This window comes from Phoenix dactylifera, chromosome 14, assembly GCF_051530095.1.
Source record: "Phoenix dactylifera cultivar Ajwa chromosome 14, Ajwa_hap1_PhDact_Kaust_v1.1, whole genome shotgun sequence".
Taxonomy (NCBI): Eukaryota; Viridiplantae; Streptophyta; class Magnoliopsida; order Arecales; family Arecaceae; genus Phoenix; species Phoenix dactylifera.
The window spans coordinates 13241049-13259883 of NC_143203.1; the positions used below are offsets into that span (position 1 = coordinate 13241049).

General features: G+C 39.6%; 3 protein-coding genes across 7 annotated transcripts in view; 2 read left to right on the forward strand and 1 right to left on the reverse strand.

Annotated features, from left to right (window-relative positions):
- LOC103720546 (primase-helicase Twinkle, chloroplastic/mitochondrial-like) overlaps positions 1–4943 on the forward strand; it is a 28782-nt gene extending 23839 nt beyond the window's left edge. For all 5 annotated transcript variants that reach the window (XM_008810298.6, XM_088711130.2, XM_088711129.2 and 2 more), the window contains one exon: positions 4532–4943. In XM_008810298.6, coding sequence (XP_008808520.4) covers positions 4532–4586 — 55 coding nt within the window. In that variant the 3' untranslated portion in view covers positions 4587–4943. The remainder of the gene's footprint in view (positions 1–4531) is intronic.
- Positions 4944–6154: 1211 nt separating this feature from the next.
- Positions 6155–11391, forward strand: LOC149751352 (patellin-4-like; the record flags this gene model as incomplete). The annotated part of the gene is made up of 7 exons (XM_089927301.1): positions 6155–6586; positions 6637–6930; positions 7029–7111; positions 7866–7898; positions 10042–10152; positions 10232–10410; positions 11318–11391. Coding segments are annotated over exons 1-7 (1206 nt in total), but the record flags the coding sequence as incomplete, so codon positions are not given.
- Positions 11392–16166: 4775 nt separating this feature from the next.
- Positions 16167–18101, reverse strand: LOC149751353 (uncharacterized). The gene has a single exon (XM_089927302.1). It carries the CDS (start codon positions 18099–18101, stop codon positions 16167–16169), a length of 1935 nt encoding a protein of 644 aa, XP_089783428.1.
- Between the last annotated feature and the right edge of the window lie 734 nt (positions 18102–18835).

Consider the following 18835-nt stretch of genomic DNA (forward strand, 5'->3'; position numbering starts at 1 on the left):
AATTCATTTGTGTTGTGCGTTAATCTAATTAACATATTCTCTTCCAATGTTTTAACTAGTTTTTGAAGGGGGTTGACAAGTTAGCATTGAATTTCACTCAATTGGAAATGATAATGCTGTCATATTCTGCTGTTCATTGTGTGGACCAGATCAAATCATATGGGTCAAGGGAGTAAAAAAAAAAAAAGGCAGCTCAGTGCATGAGACTTCTACCACTGTGGGTCTTGGGAGGATCAGATGTATGCAGCCCTACTCTACATGCAGTAAGGCTATTTCTATGTTTTGAAACCATGACACCTAGGTCACAATGGAGTAATCCTATTCTTACACCAAGGTTCACCCTTGTATGGGTAAAGAGAGTGGCAAGCAGATAGAAGAACGGATGCCATGATTAATGCTGGATGAAAAATGATCATCCAACCAATGAAGATAAATAACTGTTTTTTTATAGGCGAACTTGTTATACATTCCAGCTTTCAAAGACACTATACTTCCAGCTATTGAGCAATCAGAAAGCTCAATCAACCAAGAAGTTGGAGACAACTTGATTGGGTGTATTTCATGTAGTCAATCAGAAGAAAGTATTTGATCCAATTCATCCCTCTTCCCTCCACAAGTTTGATAGTAGCATTGGAGCTGAAAACCACACCATGACAGTTCAACTGCTAGCTTGATGGCCAACATAATTTCAAACTGTCCACCTTCAGGAATTCCATAGTAGGTCCATAGATTGTGGTGGAGATCAGTGAGGCTCATCTAGTGTTGTGTTTTCTGATAGATGGGTTGGTGGATGTATTAGTTTTCTTGTATTGTGATTTTAAGTGGCTTCTTTTATCTTTGCTAAGAACAAGGTGTTATTTTTGAAATACTGAGCTTCTTCATCTATGAGGTGATGTTACCAGTTCTCTTATTTTTTCCCTGGGGCTCTCAGTGGATGAAGTTGGATTGGGTTATCCTCCGGGAATGTGACCAACATGCAGCCCAACCTACCAGAAGGTCAGAGAATGCACACACAAACTAGTTGGTAGGTCAACCAAGTTGACTTGGACCCAGCCCCTTTGACTTGTCCAAGGAACAGGAGCAATAGGGTGTTGATGAATGGTCCAATTGCAGGTTGTAAGTTTCAACAGTTGTTCTACTAGGGCTATGGCAAGGCTGGGGATGTATTGGTTGCTAGGTTTGATGGTTTTGAACTGCCAGAAAAGTGAGGTAAGGTGGTCGTTAGGATCTGGTGATGTGTGGAGCAATGAACATGAGGATTATGGAGAGAGGTGAGAAGGTAGAGTGATGGAGGTGGTTGGGGATAGGAATGAACTAGTTGTCAGAAACCTCATCTGAGGCCAGGTGAGGTTGTCGGCATTTTGAGTGTATAACATGATCTTCGGATGTCCCTATAACAAGACAAGAATGTTGAGCAGGGGTGCTGCAAATGATGAGAGGAGAAAATGAGGGGATGGCATACAAGGGAAAAGGTAATGTAGGATGAAAGTGGCAGTGTGGTAAAAGAAAATCTTGGGCTTCCTTAGCTGCCTTCTCTCTCACTCTCTCTCTTATCATGAATATGTCATCCTATCTCCATCAAGTAGTCTCAGTTCATATAACCAATTTTATTAGTTGGGCTTGTACCATGATCTGATCGAAACAAGTCATTGATCTAAATCTATGTTATCTTGTTCGCTTGGTTTATATTCAGGTTTGTAATTTAAACTTTGCTCCCTGTCAAAGAACTTGATTGGCTAGGAGTAGGATTAGAGAAAATATTTTTTTTGAAAAGTAAAATATTTACTAACTTTGATAAGTTTGGTCGGCTGCAATTGGGTCAAGTAAAATCCAATCTCATCTATCTTCATATCGTATTAGAATCAGATTTGGAAAACAATTCTGGTACCAAGCAGATCTAGATCTGAATTTGGATACCTACTTATATATATCTTGCAAGATCTGGATCCAAAGTCGGATTTTAAAGGTTTTTCTGATTCGGAGCAGGATATCCGGTAAAAACTTCTCTAAAATAAACCATAATACCTGGATTTGTACTGGTGACCTTTGATTCATATGGCAAGTGTTCAATTAGCAAGCTGTAACATGTGTTTTCATTCAATATCGGTAGTTTGTTTTACTTATTCTGTATTCAGGTCATTAACTGGTATATATATATTGTAGTATTTAATATTTTAATCATTACTTTATGAAAAAGAATCCTTGTTGATAAAAAAATGAAAAATGAATACAATTTATTTTTTTCTTTATGATATAATCTGTTCATGAGAAAGTCCAACAGACTTTGGTTCATGTGTGTTGCACATGTGAATTTAAATTGATCAATATTTCAATAGTAATTTAAAGTATTACTCAGTATGATATAATTCAAAATATTTGCTCAATATTAACGTATATATTATTCAATAGTAAATTAATTCAATATTAAATATCTATTCATATATTTAATAATAAATAAAAAATGATGAAATTATGAATAAATGAGTTAAATTATAACAAAAAAAACAAATAAGTATGTTAACTTTATATAAGATATCGTATAATAATATGATAATTATAGTAAAATATTAATAATATACTTAATTAATTACAATAGAAGTAGAGTAGAATATATTTCAGTTATATATAAAACATCAATTTATCCCAAACTTTGTTGTTAGAAATATTTAAAAATATTAACAACTTCTATGTATTCCTGCACACACACGCACACACAGATATATATACAAGTTTCCTTGCAAGCTCTCTAAAAAAATGATAATTCATGATTATTTTTGATTCATATTGTAATTAAAGAGTAATGATGTTATTTGATGTAAAAAATATTAATAATTTTTTTATTTATATTTTTTATTTTAATGATTATTTTGTCTAGGTCGGTCTCCATGCAGGCTTAATAACTATGCCTTAGTTTCTTATATGTCGCTTGCAATTTGCATAGTGCGTTCTATTCCATCCTTTATAATTATATCATTAATGTTAGTTTTTTTCATTGAATTCCACTAAAAGTTTGATTTAAATTCGAATAATATCTTGTATCCATATTTGGATAAAAAAAGTATGGATAGAACTCATATCTGATTTGTATCCATATTCATTTAGAATAAATATGAATATACTCAATAGCTGATTTGTATCTGAATTCGTTTAGAACAAATATAGATACTAACTTGGTATCAGTTTAGTATCTGTATCTGTTGGAAAATATGGATACAAATGTGGTTATACCAGTATCGATCTATTTTGAGCCCTAGTTTTGGTTACTAAATTCAAACAAAAAATGACTCGAAATAAATAATGCATTTGTTAAGAATTCAAGTTTTTGTCCATTATTTAATTATAGATGATTCAAATTATTAAATTTTAAAGTGAGTGAGATCTTTTAATCTTTTATTTCACCTTTCCCGCTTTTCATAAAAGAGCTGTTCCACCATTCTTTGTATTTCAAACTCTGAATTCTATAATCCCACTCAGAAATTAGATATCTCTTGGATGCCCTCTTCCCAAGAGACTTCCGTGTTTCTAACTCACTTCTTATTATCCTCAACTCTTGGTGTTCAGGAAGAGACATGCATCATTAGTGTTTAAGTGGGAGACCTTAAGTCTGCATTGACTAAGAATTTCAAACAAACTAAAGTCTCTCATCTGTCGCTCCTTTACTCGAATTGGAGCATATTGTATTGAGAATCATTACTAAACTTAAGAATTCACAAGATGCACATAATGAGAGTGAATTAAGTACTCTTACCTAAAATCAAACTGACTGCATCAACAAAATCTAACTTGAAGCCATGACTCAAACCGATGGATTGCGTTATGCAGGTCAGATTTGGGTCAGGTAAAGAGGTCTGCATTGTTTTGACCAAAAAAAAAAGAGGTCCATGCCATCTTTGCCACTGCCACTTTGCCCTGTAGTCTTGGGTTGCTCTTCCATCATCCTTTTGTGATTTGTTTTCTATGATGTTTGAACATATTGAGGTTATGAGCACGTGTAAAAGATGAAGTAAAGTCCTAATTGCTTGTATTGGCTTTCCTTTTGTTAAAGTTATTTAGTATCTCAGTTGTGTAATTAGGATTGTAGACACTTTATTTGCATATCAACACCTAGAATGTCAAAATTTAGAAATTGTGGTGATAAGGGTGATAAATTTTCTTTTTTTTAATTATATTTATATGCTCATTTATACTGGCCGATAACCTATAGATTCATGCAGAACCCTTAGCATCTTACTATTTTATCAATAAGAACTAGCAATACTTAATTGCCCATCTTCTGTGTATGCAATCACCGAAAGGCTGTCTAACTTCAGTTCTGCGTGAGGTGCTTCACCTCTTGTTCTGAAATACTTCATAAAGAATCTAATGCTTTAGCCGTGGTTATCTCCTATATGCGTTAAAGCCTTTTTTAATCCTCTTGAGCATTTTTTTCAGCACAAGAAATAACATTATGCCATTTTGCCCTATACATTCAACATTTTAATTTTATTTAAACTAACCAATGAATTGTTATGCTGGCCGTGGTTTTATGTAGGGTCACGGGAGAATTCATGGATATTGATGACAAGGATCAGAAAAATCAGACCTGATGCTTATTTGGTTACTTGGTGAACAGAGAAGTACTCTGGCACAAAGATTAGATTTTTACCTCAGAGAAGCAACCATAGCATGCCATGTCGGACGAATCGGCCTCTTCAAAATTGCGGTATCTATTCACAGAATTCTTGCAAGGGGTCTGGATGAAGTTGCCACATAATGGAATATGGAATCACAACCAAAAATTCACTCATTTTTGCTAGGTTCCTTAGGTTTGGTGTGCACCTAATCTCATCCCTATGTTATTTCCAATATTGTACATGCATGTATATCTGGTGATTGATTTAAACAGCTACAAGACATTACATGGATAGAATCCATGCCATTAAAAATTTTCATTTCACTTATTATTTGTTGTTCTTTGTGAGATGCCATTGTTTCTCTTACAATGTAGCTCGTCATTGATCACATCTGTGGAACTCTGATGGGTTATAATATCAGCCACATGCAAACTATCAAATTATAATATTTGAACTTGAAGGTGTAACTTCTTTATTCAGATTAATCTCTGTGGTCTTTGTTGGCTCGGATCCATGTATCAACTGTTTCAAATGATCGAGAAGGCTTTTAGCCACCAAACAAGGGCGTCTTGTATGTGGCGGTCAAGTATCATGCCATGCCATCAAATTTCTGGTGTCCGCGGACTGTTGATGGACCTTCAGGTCAAATGCGTAACAGAATGGCATCACCACCATCTGCAACAACTTGAATCACTTTAATCATGTATGTTGTTGATTAAGTCATAAAATATTATAAAATAACTATAAAATTGATGAGTTATTGAGTAATTCTTGATTAAGTTGATGGCAAAAAAAATGTTTACAGCAATACGGTGGTTCATACCTTTATAGAGACGAATGGTGCAGCAGCTTGATTGTATCTTATATGATCAACAATACTAGTGTTCTGTAGGTTGTCTTATGTGGTTAACCATAGCAGAGTTATCTTGATTCTGTTCTTCCTATTTAACCATGGATGTTTTTAGATATGTTGTATATGGTATAACCACACTATACTGAGAAAAAAGAACCATTAAGCAAAGGTTGATATTAAGTGTCTTCAATTATTCATGGATTACATCATACTACAGTCTACAACATAAATTGGATCATCAAACAGCTATTATAGTGCAATTTGGATTCACTGTCATTAGTTTCATCTAATTCCCACTTGAGTAAACAGATTTGCTTTCGTATTTTTAGACAAAACAATGATGGAATCCGGTCTAAAATTGGTCCACTAGCACCTTGGTGTCCTGCTCCAAGGTCACAGAAATTATGTTCATGGCCATCCATATTGCTTGTCCATTCAATCCCGGCCATCCAATTCCATCAGTTTGTTAGCCATTGGCCCTAATATGGTCTGGTCTAAATTGAGCACACCACACTTACTAACAAATTGGCATCAGTGGATACTTGAGGGTTCTGGAAGAGAGAAATCCTTTGCCATGAAAAAGTCCTACGAATTACCATGGAATCCTCCTCCAACGACTCCCGTGGGTGGGCGCCCGCCAAATCAGTGACGTTTGCTGGGTTCCCGCGCTCCCAGTTTGAACCCAAATATGGCCGTTGGGGCCCCAATCCCCTTCTCTCCACACAGCTACTCTCTCCTCCAACAGAGAAGAAGACCGAACTACTTCTCCGTTCTCTTCAAGAAGGAATGCAACCAGGAAGAGCAGAACCCAGAGGAGGAGGAGGAGGTCAAAGGAAAAGAAAACCCCGAGGTGAAAGGAAAAGAAAACCCCCAGAGCCAAGAGGGAGATAGTAGGAGAACAAGCTCTTCAAGAAGGAAGGCATGCAAGAAGGAAGAGCAGAAGATGAAGGAAAAAGACGGGGTTAAGGAGAAGAAAAAACCTGAAACCCAAGAGGGAGGTGAAGGAGAAAAGGCGAAAGGTAAGCTAAAGGAGAAAGAGGAGGAAAAGGAGGAGAAACCCGAGTCCCAAGAAGGTGGTGAAGGAGATAAGTTGAAACCTGAGCCGCAGGAGAAAGAGGAGGTGAAACCTGAGAACAAAGAAAGCAGTGAAGGAGAAAAGGCAAAGCCTAGCCGAACGTAGCTACCGAGCAAAAGGCCAAAGAAGCTGAATGCATCGAGGAAAAGCCCGCAACTTCTGCCGTGAAGCCTGTAAAAGAAGGTGAAGCAACCAAGGCCAAAGAGGTCGAAGTCATCGACAAGGAGGTGTCTCTTTGGGGAGTGCCCCTTATGCCAAGCAAAGACTCTCAGAGCACCGATGTGATCCTCTTGAAGTTCCTCAGTGCCCGCGAGTTCAAGGTGAAGGTGGCCTTTGAGATGCTCCAGAACACTCCTCGGAGGAGGCAGGGGGAGTTCAATGTTGATGCAGTCCACAATGAGTTGCTGGATGCCGATCTTGCAGCAGCGAGCTACACACAGGGCATTGAGAAGTTCCTGAAGTGGGAAGGCTCAGCTATTGGAAAAAGGGCATTAAGAAGTTCGAACCCGGAGTGGTTGCCTCGCTGCTCCAGATTACTGACCTGAAGGATTGTTTCGGTCCATCGAAGGAGCAGGATTAGGGCGACCTATCTGGCTTATCACAGCTAGTTGGATAAGAACACTCGAGTCTTTGAGCACAGAGGTGTGCAGCTGAGGATGGTGGTGGATAGGGCCCTTCTTTATGCGACAAAGGTCCTTGACGTCACAGCATCGTCGTCCCTTGAGTTGATTAGAAAAATTTGGGGTTCTTATTTCGCTCTAGTAGCATCCAGGACCACCGTCGTCTCCTTGGAGCCTCTACCCATTGGTTTTCTCAAGATGAATTTCGATGGCAGTGTCAGGAAGGATGGACACGGCGATGTGGTGTTTGTTATCAGAGATTCGGAAGCCACGCTTGTGGCAGCTGGGAGCTGACGTATCTTCGATCAGACTGTGGTTGGTGCTGAGGTCAGAGCCGCGTGGGAGGGCGTCTTCTATGCGCGGCAAGTGCTGGGCGTGGACTATGTTGTCCTGGAGGGGGACTCAGCTATAGTGATCGAGTGGATCCAGAATCCGGGTCTTGCGGCGGATGGGCTGCGACTGCTACATAGATTTGTAGTCTCTTGAGGGAGTATGTCTCACACTGGGCTGCCCATGTCTTCCGTGAGACAAATAGCGCGGCAGACTGGGTGGTATCCTTTGCGACTCATCATTCGGAGGATTTTGATTGGAATAACCACGTCCTGATTCCATTTTCTATGTATTTTCTTCTTCTTTTTGATTTTATGGGCTGTACCCACATCCGTTGTGTATGAGTCGCCGATGTATATATATAAAAAAAAGAGAGAGCTGAGGATTGGTATGAAGCAGGTTGTCCAGTTGACCAGAATTTGTTGCAAGAAATGTATCATTCGATTTCATTCTTCCATCTTCCAGTTTCCTTACGTGATTGCTAAATAGCTACTAACCTGTTACCAATTTGATGGGTTTTTGTGTGAGGCCCAATAGTCCCACGTTGGAAAGACTCGTTCCAGAGCTTGGGCATATGAGGCGGGTGTCTCCTAATCCTGCAGACGCGTTTTGGGTGGAAAACAAAACCGGAGAGGGGTGAAGGACGCTTGCGTGAAGCCCAAGAACCGGACAATATCTGGCAGGAGAGCCCCGTGTTCCCCCCTCATGTGGCCCCCACGTGGGCACTAGGTGCCTCACGTACCTCGCGGAGGCGGGGGCGTGACATTTGGTATCAGAGCCGAGGACGGCTCTTGTCCGATGGTGGGAAGGGTGTGAAGCCCAATAGTCCCACATCGGAAACACTCGTTCCAGAGCCTGGGCATATGAGGCGGGTGTCTCCTAATCCTGCAGACGCGTTTTGGGTGGAAAACAAAATCGGGAAGGGGTGAAGGACGCTTGCGTGAAGCCCCAGAACCGGACAATATCTGGCAGGGGAGCCCCGTGTTCCCCCTCATGTGGCCCCCACGTGGGCACTAGGTGCCTCACGTGCCTCGCAGAGGCGGGGGCGTGACATTTGGTATCAAAGCTGAGGACGGCTCTTGTTCGATGGTAGGAAGGGTGTGAGGCCCAATAGTCGCACATCGGAAAGACTCGTTCCAGAGCCTGGGCATATGAGGCGGGTGTCTCCTAATCCTGCAGACGCGTTTTGGGTGGAAAACAAAACCGAGGAGGGGTGAAGGACGCTTGCGTGAAGCCCCAGAACCGGACAATATCTGGCAGGGGAGCCCCGTGTTCCCCCCTCATGTGGCCCCCACATGGGCACTAGGTGCCTCACGTACCTCGAGGAGGCGGGGGCGTGACATTTTGTGCTTTTGTTTCATTTTGCCAAGGTCCATATATTTTTATGATTCCCTTTGAGATTCTAATTTAAATCATGCCTTTTTAATTTTCATGGGGTTATGACAGAAATTTAGTTGGATATCTATTGAATCAAGTTAAAGTTGCTAATATAAGTAATCAATCTGAAGACATAAATTTATGAAGGATTAGACAATGAAGGATCATGATTTTAGTTGATTTCAATATTTCAATATTTGATTCATCTCCGGTCATGGTCTTTTCTCCTGCAATTTGTTATGCCATATTCTTATCAGAAAATCCACATTAGATCTTGAATTCATTAATAGATTCCAGATAATTGTTAATCCACAACTCAGGTAAACTTCTTAAGCTAGCACTTACCAGATGTGTTTATTATGATATTGTTGAGCTGATATCCATAACAAAGAATGGATTTGCTTATAATTTCTTTTTTTTATTCTTATACCTTGGTGGTTTTTCCCTCCTCTTTAAAATGGATTATGGCCATTAGATTCCATTCAATTTTTATAAAGATCTAATTTTAATATAGAATTTTTTTGCATGGATATCCTTTTAAAAATTCAAATTTGCATGAATACTCTTTTAAAATTTATATTTATTTCTATATCTTTATAAAACACTGTTTTTGTACAAATGCCTTTAATATAACGATTTTTCTAACACTATTAGTAAAAATCATATTTAATTAAAAATAAACTAAAATTTTGAAATTACTTTTTTGTCCTTCATCGCGATCGACTTAAAAATATTTTTTTTTTGCATATCTACCTATTAAGAATATTTTAGTTATTTTAATTTGAAACTGTTAATTTTTTAACGGCATTAGATAGCGCAAGTATATATGCAAAAATAAGGATAAAAAAGTGAAGAATAGCAAAACAAGTGTTTGACCCGGATATACGTGTGCAAATATTAATTTTGGAAGAATATTCATACAAAATTCGATATTTAGAAGGATATTCATGTAAAAAAACTCTTTAATATAATAATCACATTAATATCTGAATTCCGTGTCATGCTCAAAGGAAATGGGGAGTTACCCAGATGTATGTATAATATCGTACGAACAGCTAGAAGAAGTGGTGCGTGTAATCTTTTTTACTTATGATATGATAATTATGTTTATTGGTTTAAATTTGTTCGAATTTCTAAGAAAACAGTCCAATTTGTTTGACTTTCTGACTGTAGATATCCATCAATGTTTCCCTTCTGGTTCTGTGCATACAACGCTCTACTCTCTCCTTTCTTAAACCAAAGACCCAACAGCAAGTTTGTCTTTGCTCGTCCAGCAAAAGTCACGTAGAGTCATCTCAAGTAAACCTTTTTTTTATTTTGCTTCCCAAACTTACTCTTATATATAAAAACTATTTAATCGAAGCTTAACGAATATTTCTCTTCTTTTCATATACATTCCTGCTGAAGCTATACAAATTAAATATGGTGGCCTGAAACGTGAGAATGATACTGAGTTCTCCGCAGAAGTTGGGGCGCGGTTTCGGAGCTCGTTGCTAAAGCTGGCTCCACTGAATATTTTGGTAATATCTTCATCTCAGCCTCGTTCAAGCTATATATCAAGAACCATAATTCTAGAAATTTTGAATTCAGAATTTTAAATTTCAAATAGTATAAATTTAGAATTGATCCTAGGAATCTATTTGTTATATCTTTCTATTTTTGTATCATTCTATTTGTAATTTCTTGCATATTCTCAACTATAAATATGCCTTATGGCTACCACATGAGATAGATAGATTTTTTTTTTTTCCTACAATATCTTTCTTTCCCATGTATTCTTCTTTCCTACATGGTATTGATAGTTTTCAATTGATCAAATTTAACGGAAGGTTATCTCTGTGTTTTTTTGTTCTTTTGTACAGGGAAGAGCAAAGCTATAAGAAACAAAAGAGTCGCAGACTGTGTACAGAAGAATTAAGAATGCTTGACATGCACAACTCCACAGGCATCAGCCCGAAGGATTTGAGCAAAGACAGGATGAAGTCGATTAGTGCATCCGGTTGCCACTAACTTGATTGTTACTAATTAAGCGGCTTCTTTTCTACTTGATGTTCCTACAGCTGGAAGTGCTATGGAAGTGCTATACTTTGGGATTTTGATAGGCCATGAAGGGTTCGGCACCTCAACCCCAGATATTTCGGGGACCATGTGATTAGTAGGGAGATACAGAGGCAGAAGGGTAAGGCAACAGTTATGGGAGTAGGAGATGAGGAAGACCATGCATGAGGAACGGGAGGATTGGGTCATGTTAACGTTTATGTTACTATTAGAGAGTGGTGTTCCATAAGAATAGGAAGTTGTTATTACATGTTGTAGTTGGTTTTTTATAGTAGAAGTATGTAGTTGTTGGTGGGAGAGAAAAACTTGATTCTAATCGTGGACTTTGCTCCTTCCCTAATCGGAGCTATCTATTTATTTTACTTGTAACTCTCGTATTGGGACCTGTCAGATTTGATTGAGTTGGGCTGGGAGGTGAACTACAAAAAGGAGTTTGTTCCTGATGATGAGGGGTCGTACACTGTCACGCCCCCGTCCCGAGATCGCGAGCTGGGGGTCGCGCCAACCGGAAACTCTCCCCACGAGCATGCAAGGCATCTAAACCAAACACCTCAATTATGAAATTCTAGAATAATTGAACAGAATAAATGCAATCTTATTCCATTGACTAACTCAAGTCATAATGACTCACAAGTCTAAATACGCAGCGGAATAATCATTTACCAACATGCAAAAACCTAGTTCTTAAAATAACAAAAGTCCACCAATCATAATAAATGTCCATAATAACAAATCAACTTAAATAATCCTAATCTAAGATAACTTGTGCCACAAATCCTTCTAGTCGCTCTCCCATTTTGAATCTCCAATAAACTAGTTCTCGAAATCTGTAAAACAACAAGAGATAATATAATGAGCTAGACAGCCCAGTAAGTAATGAACACTCTAGCTAGATAAATCAAGCAATAATATGTGGAAAATAAATAAATATGCAGTTCCAAAGTATAAGTCAAATATTTCTTGAATTCATAAGATTCTTTTCGCGGTTTCAAGATTCTTTCACATATTCAATTTATCATGTCGATCCTGGACTATGACCATATGTTCCCTATGGCGAGGTCATCAACACCGACTAATCTTCTTGCGGTGAGTCCTTCAGGACAGTCAATTGCTAACGTATCTGCCCCCATTGGCGGGGTCCTCAACATAGCCAGGTCGATAGTTCAGTTTGTTCTCTATTTCATATTTCAGTTATATATAAAAAAATCATACAATGTCAAAACCAAAAGTCGTTCATATCTTAGTACTTTCAATTTATCGGATTCAACTCAATAGCCAGGAACTATGACCACATGTTCCCTGTGGTAGGGTCATATCACCGACTATTCATCTTGCGGTACCAATGTATTAGCCCCCATTGGCAGGGTCCTCAACATAGCCCGACTGCAAGTCTGAATCTATTTCAAGTCATAATCTTTTCTTACATTATGTTTAGTGTTCCAAGCCAAAAGGTACAATGTCAGAGCAATTAAACACAATTCAAATCAGAAGCAAATACGTTCAATCATAATCATATAATATTCTAAAATACACATATAATCCATGCATCAAATTCGAAATCACGACTAATTCGATTCGTGAAACATATATATAGTTTGCCGATAAATCTAGAAAAGAGGTTACATCACTTACCTTGCGAACGCGATCCACAACAAATCCAATTAATTCCGCAAATCCCTCGCAGAACCTAATATTCAAAAACCATATTTTCTTTTAAAATTCATCACAATATATATATAAAACCTAAATTTTAACATTCTCCTAGGGCCGACCCTGCCGAAGTGTCTAGCACCCCGGGTTCGGGTTCGGATCCGGGTTCATACCCGTAAACCACCCTCCTTTTATTTTTTATTTTTTTTTCTTCTTTCTTTTCTTTTCTTTTCTTTTTCTTTTCTTTTTCTTTTCTTTTCTTTTTTCCTTCTTTTCTTTTTCTTCTTTCTTCTTTTCTCTTTTCTTTTTCCTTCTTTTCTTTTTCTTCTTTCTTCTTTTCTCTCCCGACTCCCTTCTTCTCCTTCGGCGAAACAGGGGATCCATGATCCCTGCCGCCGCCCCCTCTTCTTTCCTCCCGGTCAAACCCAAGGCGGCCGCGGTGGCCGGCCTTGGCAGCGGCAGCTGGTGGCGGAGCAAATCCGGCCACCCCCGGCGACTGGCGGCGGCGAACACGCCGACGGCTAGAGCAAGCCGTTTTGGACCCAAATCCGGCGATCTGCCGGCTCCAACCCACCACACGTCATGGCCAAGCAGTGAAAGAAGAGGAGAGAAAGGCTAAGGATTCTTACCTCCGTCCCGACGTCCGGCGCCTCTCTTCTCCGGCGGCAAGGAAGAAGAAGACCACCCGGTGCCGTGGCTTCTCTTCTCTCTCTCTCTCTCCCTCTCTCTCGGTGGCAACACGAAGAAGAACCCCCCCTGCGTGCGGCGGCTCTCTCTTTCGGTGGGCTCAAAGGAGGAGAGGAAGGAGAAGGAAGCCCTAAAACAGGGCTCCTCCTTCTTCTTCGGGATGGAGGATCCATCCCGTTGCCTCACGTGCGTTGCACGTGAGGTCAAGTATTGGGACTGGGCCGGTCAAGTGGACCGGGCCTAGTTCCAGGGTCTCACATTCCCCCCTCCTAAAAAATAAATTTCGTCCCCGAAATTTGCGTACCTGCAGTTTCAAAAAGTTGAGGGTATTTCTGCTTCATCTCATCTTCCAGTTCCTAGGTAGCTTCTCTTTCTGAATGATGGCTCCACTGCACCTTGACATAAGGTATAACACGGTGTCTCAAAACTTGATCTTTTCTGTCTACTATCCGCACTGGATGCTCCTTATATGATAGATCTTCTCTAACTTGTAAGGGCTCAAGCTCTGACATTACTTGGGTCTGGTATATATTTCTTCAACATCGAGACATGGAAAACATCGTGTACACCTGCCAGAGAAGGCGGCAGGGCAAGTCTGTAAGCCACCATACCAATTCTTTCCAAGATCTCGAACGGACCAACAAATCTGGGATTCAATTTTCCTCGAATATCGAATCTTGCAACTCCCTTTGTAGGTGATATTTTAAGAAATACATGGCCACCAACTTGAAATTCTAATTCTCGTCTTCTATTATCCGCATAACTCTTTTGTCTACTTTGTGCAGTCCGAAGGCGATCTCTGATTAGCTGAATTTTCTCAACTGTTTGTTGTACAAGTTCAGGGCCCAACAATCTTTGTTCACCAATATCATCCCAACAAATTGGCGAACGACATTTTCTTCCGTATAAAGCTTCATAAGGTGCCATCTGTATGCTACTCTGATAACTGTTGTTATATGCAAATTCTATCAGAGGTAGATGCTCATCCCAAGAACCCTTCATATCTATGACGCAAGCTCTCAACATGTCCTCGAGTATCTGAATGGTCCTCTCAGACTGACCATCGGTCTGAGGGTGAAAGGTAGTACTAAAACATAACTTTGTTCCCAAAGCTTTATGCAAGCTTTTCCAAAATTGTGATACAAATCTAGTATCTCGATCAGACACAATGGATACTGGAATACCGTGTAGTCTCACAATCTCTTTAATGTATAATTTAGCTAGCCTTTCCAGACCGAACCCAACTTTGATAGGTAAAAAGTGTGCCGATTTGGTTAGCCTATCTACTATCACCCACACGGCATCGTTAGAACTGGGAGTCTTTGGCAGTCCTGTTACAAAGTCCATGGAAATTTGTTCCCACTTCCATAGTGGAATGTCAAGAGGTTGAAGCAGCCCTGCTGGTCTTTGGTGTTCGGCCTTAACCTGCTGACATACTAGACATTGTGCCACGAATTGAGCAATTTCCCTTTTCTTGTTGTTCCACCAATACAATTCCTTTAAATCTCTATACATCTTAGTTCCTCCCGGATGCACTGTATATCCAGACTGATGAGCTTTTTTAAGAATTTCCTGTTTAATTTCCAAATCCATAGGTACACAAATTCTATTCCGATACCTCAAAGATCCATCCTCATGTATCCCGAATTCAGATATATCTCCTGCTTCTACTGACTCCCGAATCTTCAATAACTGCTGGTCATTACGTTGAGCTGTCTTGATCCTCTCTATGAGTGTCGGCTAAACCTGCATATAAGCCAATTGAGTCCCCGAGCCAAGTACTCGGATCTCTAATTCAAGTTTCCTCACATCTTCCAAAATATGTCGTTGGCTAGTAATCAAAGTGGCCATATTTCCTATTGACTTTCTGCTTAAAGCATCTGCAACAACATTAGCTTTTCCAGGGTGGTAATTAATTGTTAGATCATAGTCCTTCAATAATTCCAGCCATCTTCTTTGTCTCAAATTCAGTTCCTTCTGGGTAAATATATATTTCAAACTCTTGTGATCTGTAAATACCTCGCATCGTACTCCGTAAAGATGATGTCTCCAAATCTTGAGAGCAAAAATCACAGCTGCTAACTCCAAATCATGAGTAGGATAATTTTGCTCATAAGATTTTAATTGTCTAGAGGCATAGGCTACTACTTTACCGTGCTGCATCAAAACACAGCCGAGTCCCTTTTTTGAAGCATCACTATAAATTGTGAATCCATCATCACCAGTAGGTATAGTAAGAATAGGTGCTGTAACCAATCGCCTCTTTAATTCCTGAAAGCCTCGTTCACAATCTTCAGTCCATTCAAACTTAACTCCTTTTTGAGTTAAGCGAGTCAAAGGTATAGCTATAGAGAAAAATCCTTCCATAAATCGTTTGTAATAGCCTGCCATTCCTAGAAAGCTGCGAATCTCAGCAACATTAGTAGGCCTGTTTCATTGTACTACAGCTTCCACTTTTGCTGGATCCACAGAAATCCCATCTCCGGATATGATATGCCCCAAAAACGATATCTCATTCAACCAAAACTCACACTTCTTTAATTTAGCATAGAGCTTCTCCCTCCTTAAGAGTTGAAGTACGCTTCGTAAATATTCCTCATGTTCTTCTTTTCCTTTTGAATAAATTAAAATGTCATCAATGAACACCACCACAAATCGATCTACAAAGGATTTAAATATTCTGTTCATTAAGTCCATAAAAGCTGCTGGGGCATTCGTCAATCCAAAAGGCATCACCAAGAATTCATAATGTCCATAACGAGTTCTGAATGCAGTCTTGGGTACATCTTCCGCTTTGATCTTTAGCTGATGATATCCTGTGCGGAGATCAATCTTAGAGAAAACATGTGCACCTTGCAACTGGTCAAATAAATCATCTATTCGAGGCAAAGGGTACTTGTTCTTTATAGTGACTTTATCAATTCTCTATAGTCAATGCAGAGTCTCATGCTTCCATCTTTCTTTTTCACAAAGAGCACTGGAGCTCCCCAAGGTGACACACTGGGTCGTATAAAACCCTTGTCCAGTAGATCCTGCAACTGACCTTTCAGTTCTTTTAATTCAGCTGGAGCCATTCGATAAGGAGCTTTAGAAATCGGCCCTGAACCAGGTACAAGATCAATAGTAAATTCAATTTCTCTGTCCGGTGGCAATCCTGATAACTCCTCGGCAAAGACGTCCGAAAATTCATTCACTATAGGAATATCCTCTATCTTTCGTTCATCTGGTTGTACATCAATTACTGAGGCCAGATAACCTGTGCATCCTTTCCTTAACATTCGTCCAGCTTGCAGAGCCGAAATGATATGTGGAAAGGCAGTTCCCTGGTTCCCACAGAAACTGAATGCCGATTCTCCCGGAATTTGAAAATTTACCCTCTTGCCATGACAGTCCACTGAGGCATGATAGGTAGCAAGCCAATTCATCCCCAGAATGACATCAAAATCCCGCATATCAAGTACAATTAGATCCACAGGTAACTCCCTATCTATTATTTCAATTTTGCATGCCTTGCATATAACATCAGTGCTCAACATACCACCTACTGGCGTCTCCACATAGAACTTAGTGGTCATAGATTCACATAATATATTATGTGTTTTGATAAAGCTTGAGGATATGAATGAATGTGTGGCACCTGGATCAAATAAGACATAAGCATAAATATCGAATACGGGAATAGTACCTGTCACCACTGCATTAGAAGCTTGTGCATCCTGCTGTGTAAGTGCGAACACCCTTCCTTGAGTCTTTGGCCTCTGGCTTCCTTCCATTGCCTGCGTAGATTTAATCTCGTTTCTTTGTGGGCAATCTGCAATTTTATGACCTTTCTGTCCGCAATGAAAACAAGAACCTGTAACCCAGGGACAATTTGCAAATGCATGATTACCGCCACATCTTGAACACTTTTCATTCTCATTTTTGGGATTTCTATCTTTATTTGGCTTCTGAGCTGGATTCTTGAAATTCTTGTTTCCCCCTTTAAATTCAGCAGGTCTGTTTCTTTTCTTTTGGTTTCTTTCTCTTTCAGCAAAAGCTTCGTTGATTTCCCTTTCAATGATTAAAGCTTTATTCACCACAGCTGCGTAGGTAGTCAACTCATAGGGTACCACTTGCTTCCTTATTTCAGTCTTCAATCCCATCTCAAACTTGTGCACTCGGTCTTGCTCATCCTCTACCAATTTTGGAACAAATTTGGCTAGTTCTGTGAATTTGGCTTCATATTCGGCCACTGCCATACCTCTTTGCTTCAAATGGATAAATTCCTGTTCCTTCTGTGTCCTTACACTCCGAGGAAAATATTTATCATAGAATGCCCGTCGGAATTGATCCCAAGTGAGAGGTTCCCCATCATGCTCAAATTTATGCTCCAACATCTGCCACCAATTAAATGCTTCTCCCTGCAACATGTATGATGCAAACAAAAGTTTTTCATCGTCCCGGCATCTCAAGACAGCAAATGCTTTTTCCATCTCCATAAGCCAATTATCTGCTTCCAAAGGTTCTGTAGTCCCCTTGAAAGCTGGAGGAGCCAGCCTCTTAAATTCAGCTATGCTGCTGCGATGTTCGCACTGTTCCCCTCGTTCTTGCTGTGGCTGTGTCTGGAGCAACTGCGCTTGTTGTTGGAGCAACTGCTGTTGCACCTGCTGTTGCATTTGCATAAGGCCCACTATGGTCTGCATAACCTGGCCTAAACCCGGTTCTTGTCCTGTTTGAGGGTTCACGACTCCCTCCTGCTGAGGGATACTCGTAGCCCGTTGGGGTGTGCTGTCAGCGTGCCAGTTCGGTATCTCATTCGTAGCACCAATAGTAGTCTTTTTCGCCCGACGTTGAGGCATCCTGACCTATATGTATCAAATAACAGCAGATTCATAAAAAGAAAGCTCACTGAATTAAAATATATATATATATATATATATTTTTAATAAGAATAATCATCACATTCTTTCCACCTAACGTCCCAACGTCCCTAGCGTCTACCCACCTACACTCATATCGTGTATAACTCTTTGTCTTAGATTCTATCCTCGTGTGCTTTGATACCACTTAAGTTGTCACGCCCCCGTCCCGAGATCGCGAGCCGGGGGTCGCGCCAACCGCCGCACACCCGTAGGAAACTCTCTCCACGAGTATGCAAGGCATCTAAACCAAACACCTCAATTATGAAATTCTAGAATAATTGAACAGAATAAATGCAATCTTATTCCATTGACTAACTCAAGTCATAATGACTCACAAGTCTAAATACGCAGCGGAATAATCATTTACCAACATGCAGAAACCTAGTTCTTAAAATAACAAAAGTCCACCAATCATAATAAATGTCCATAATAACAAATCAACTTAAATAACCCTAATCTAAGATAACTTGTGCCACAAATCCTTCTAGTCGCTCTCCCATTTTGAATCTCCAATAAACTAGTTCTCGAAATCTGTAAAACAACAACACATAATATAATGAGCTAGACAACCCAGTAAGTAATGAACACTCTAGCTAGATAAATCAAGCAATAATATGTGGAAAATAAATAAATATGCAGTTCCAAAGTATAAGTCAAATATTTCTTGAATT

Bases quoted from the DNA above. Each gene is read 5' to 3' on its own strand.
- LOC149751353 (XM_089927302.1), bottom strand. From the start codon at position 18,101: ATGCCTCAACGTCGGGCGAAAAAGACTACTATTGGTGCTACGAATGAG.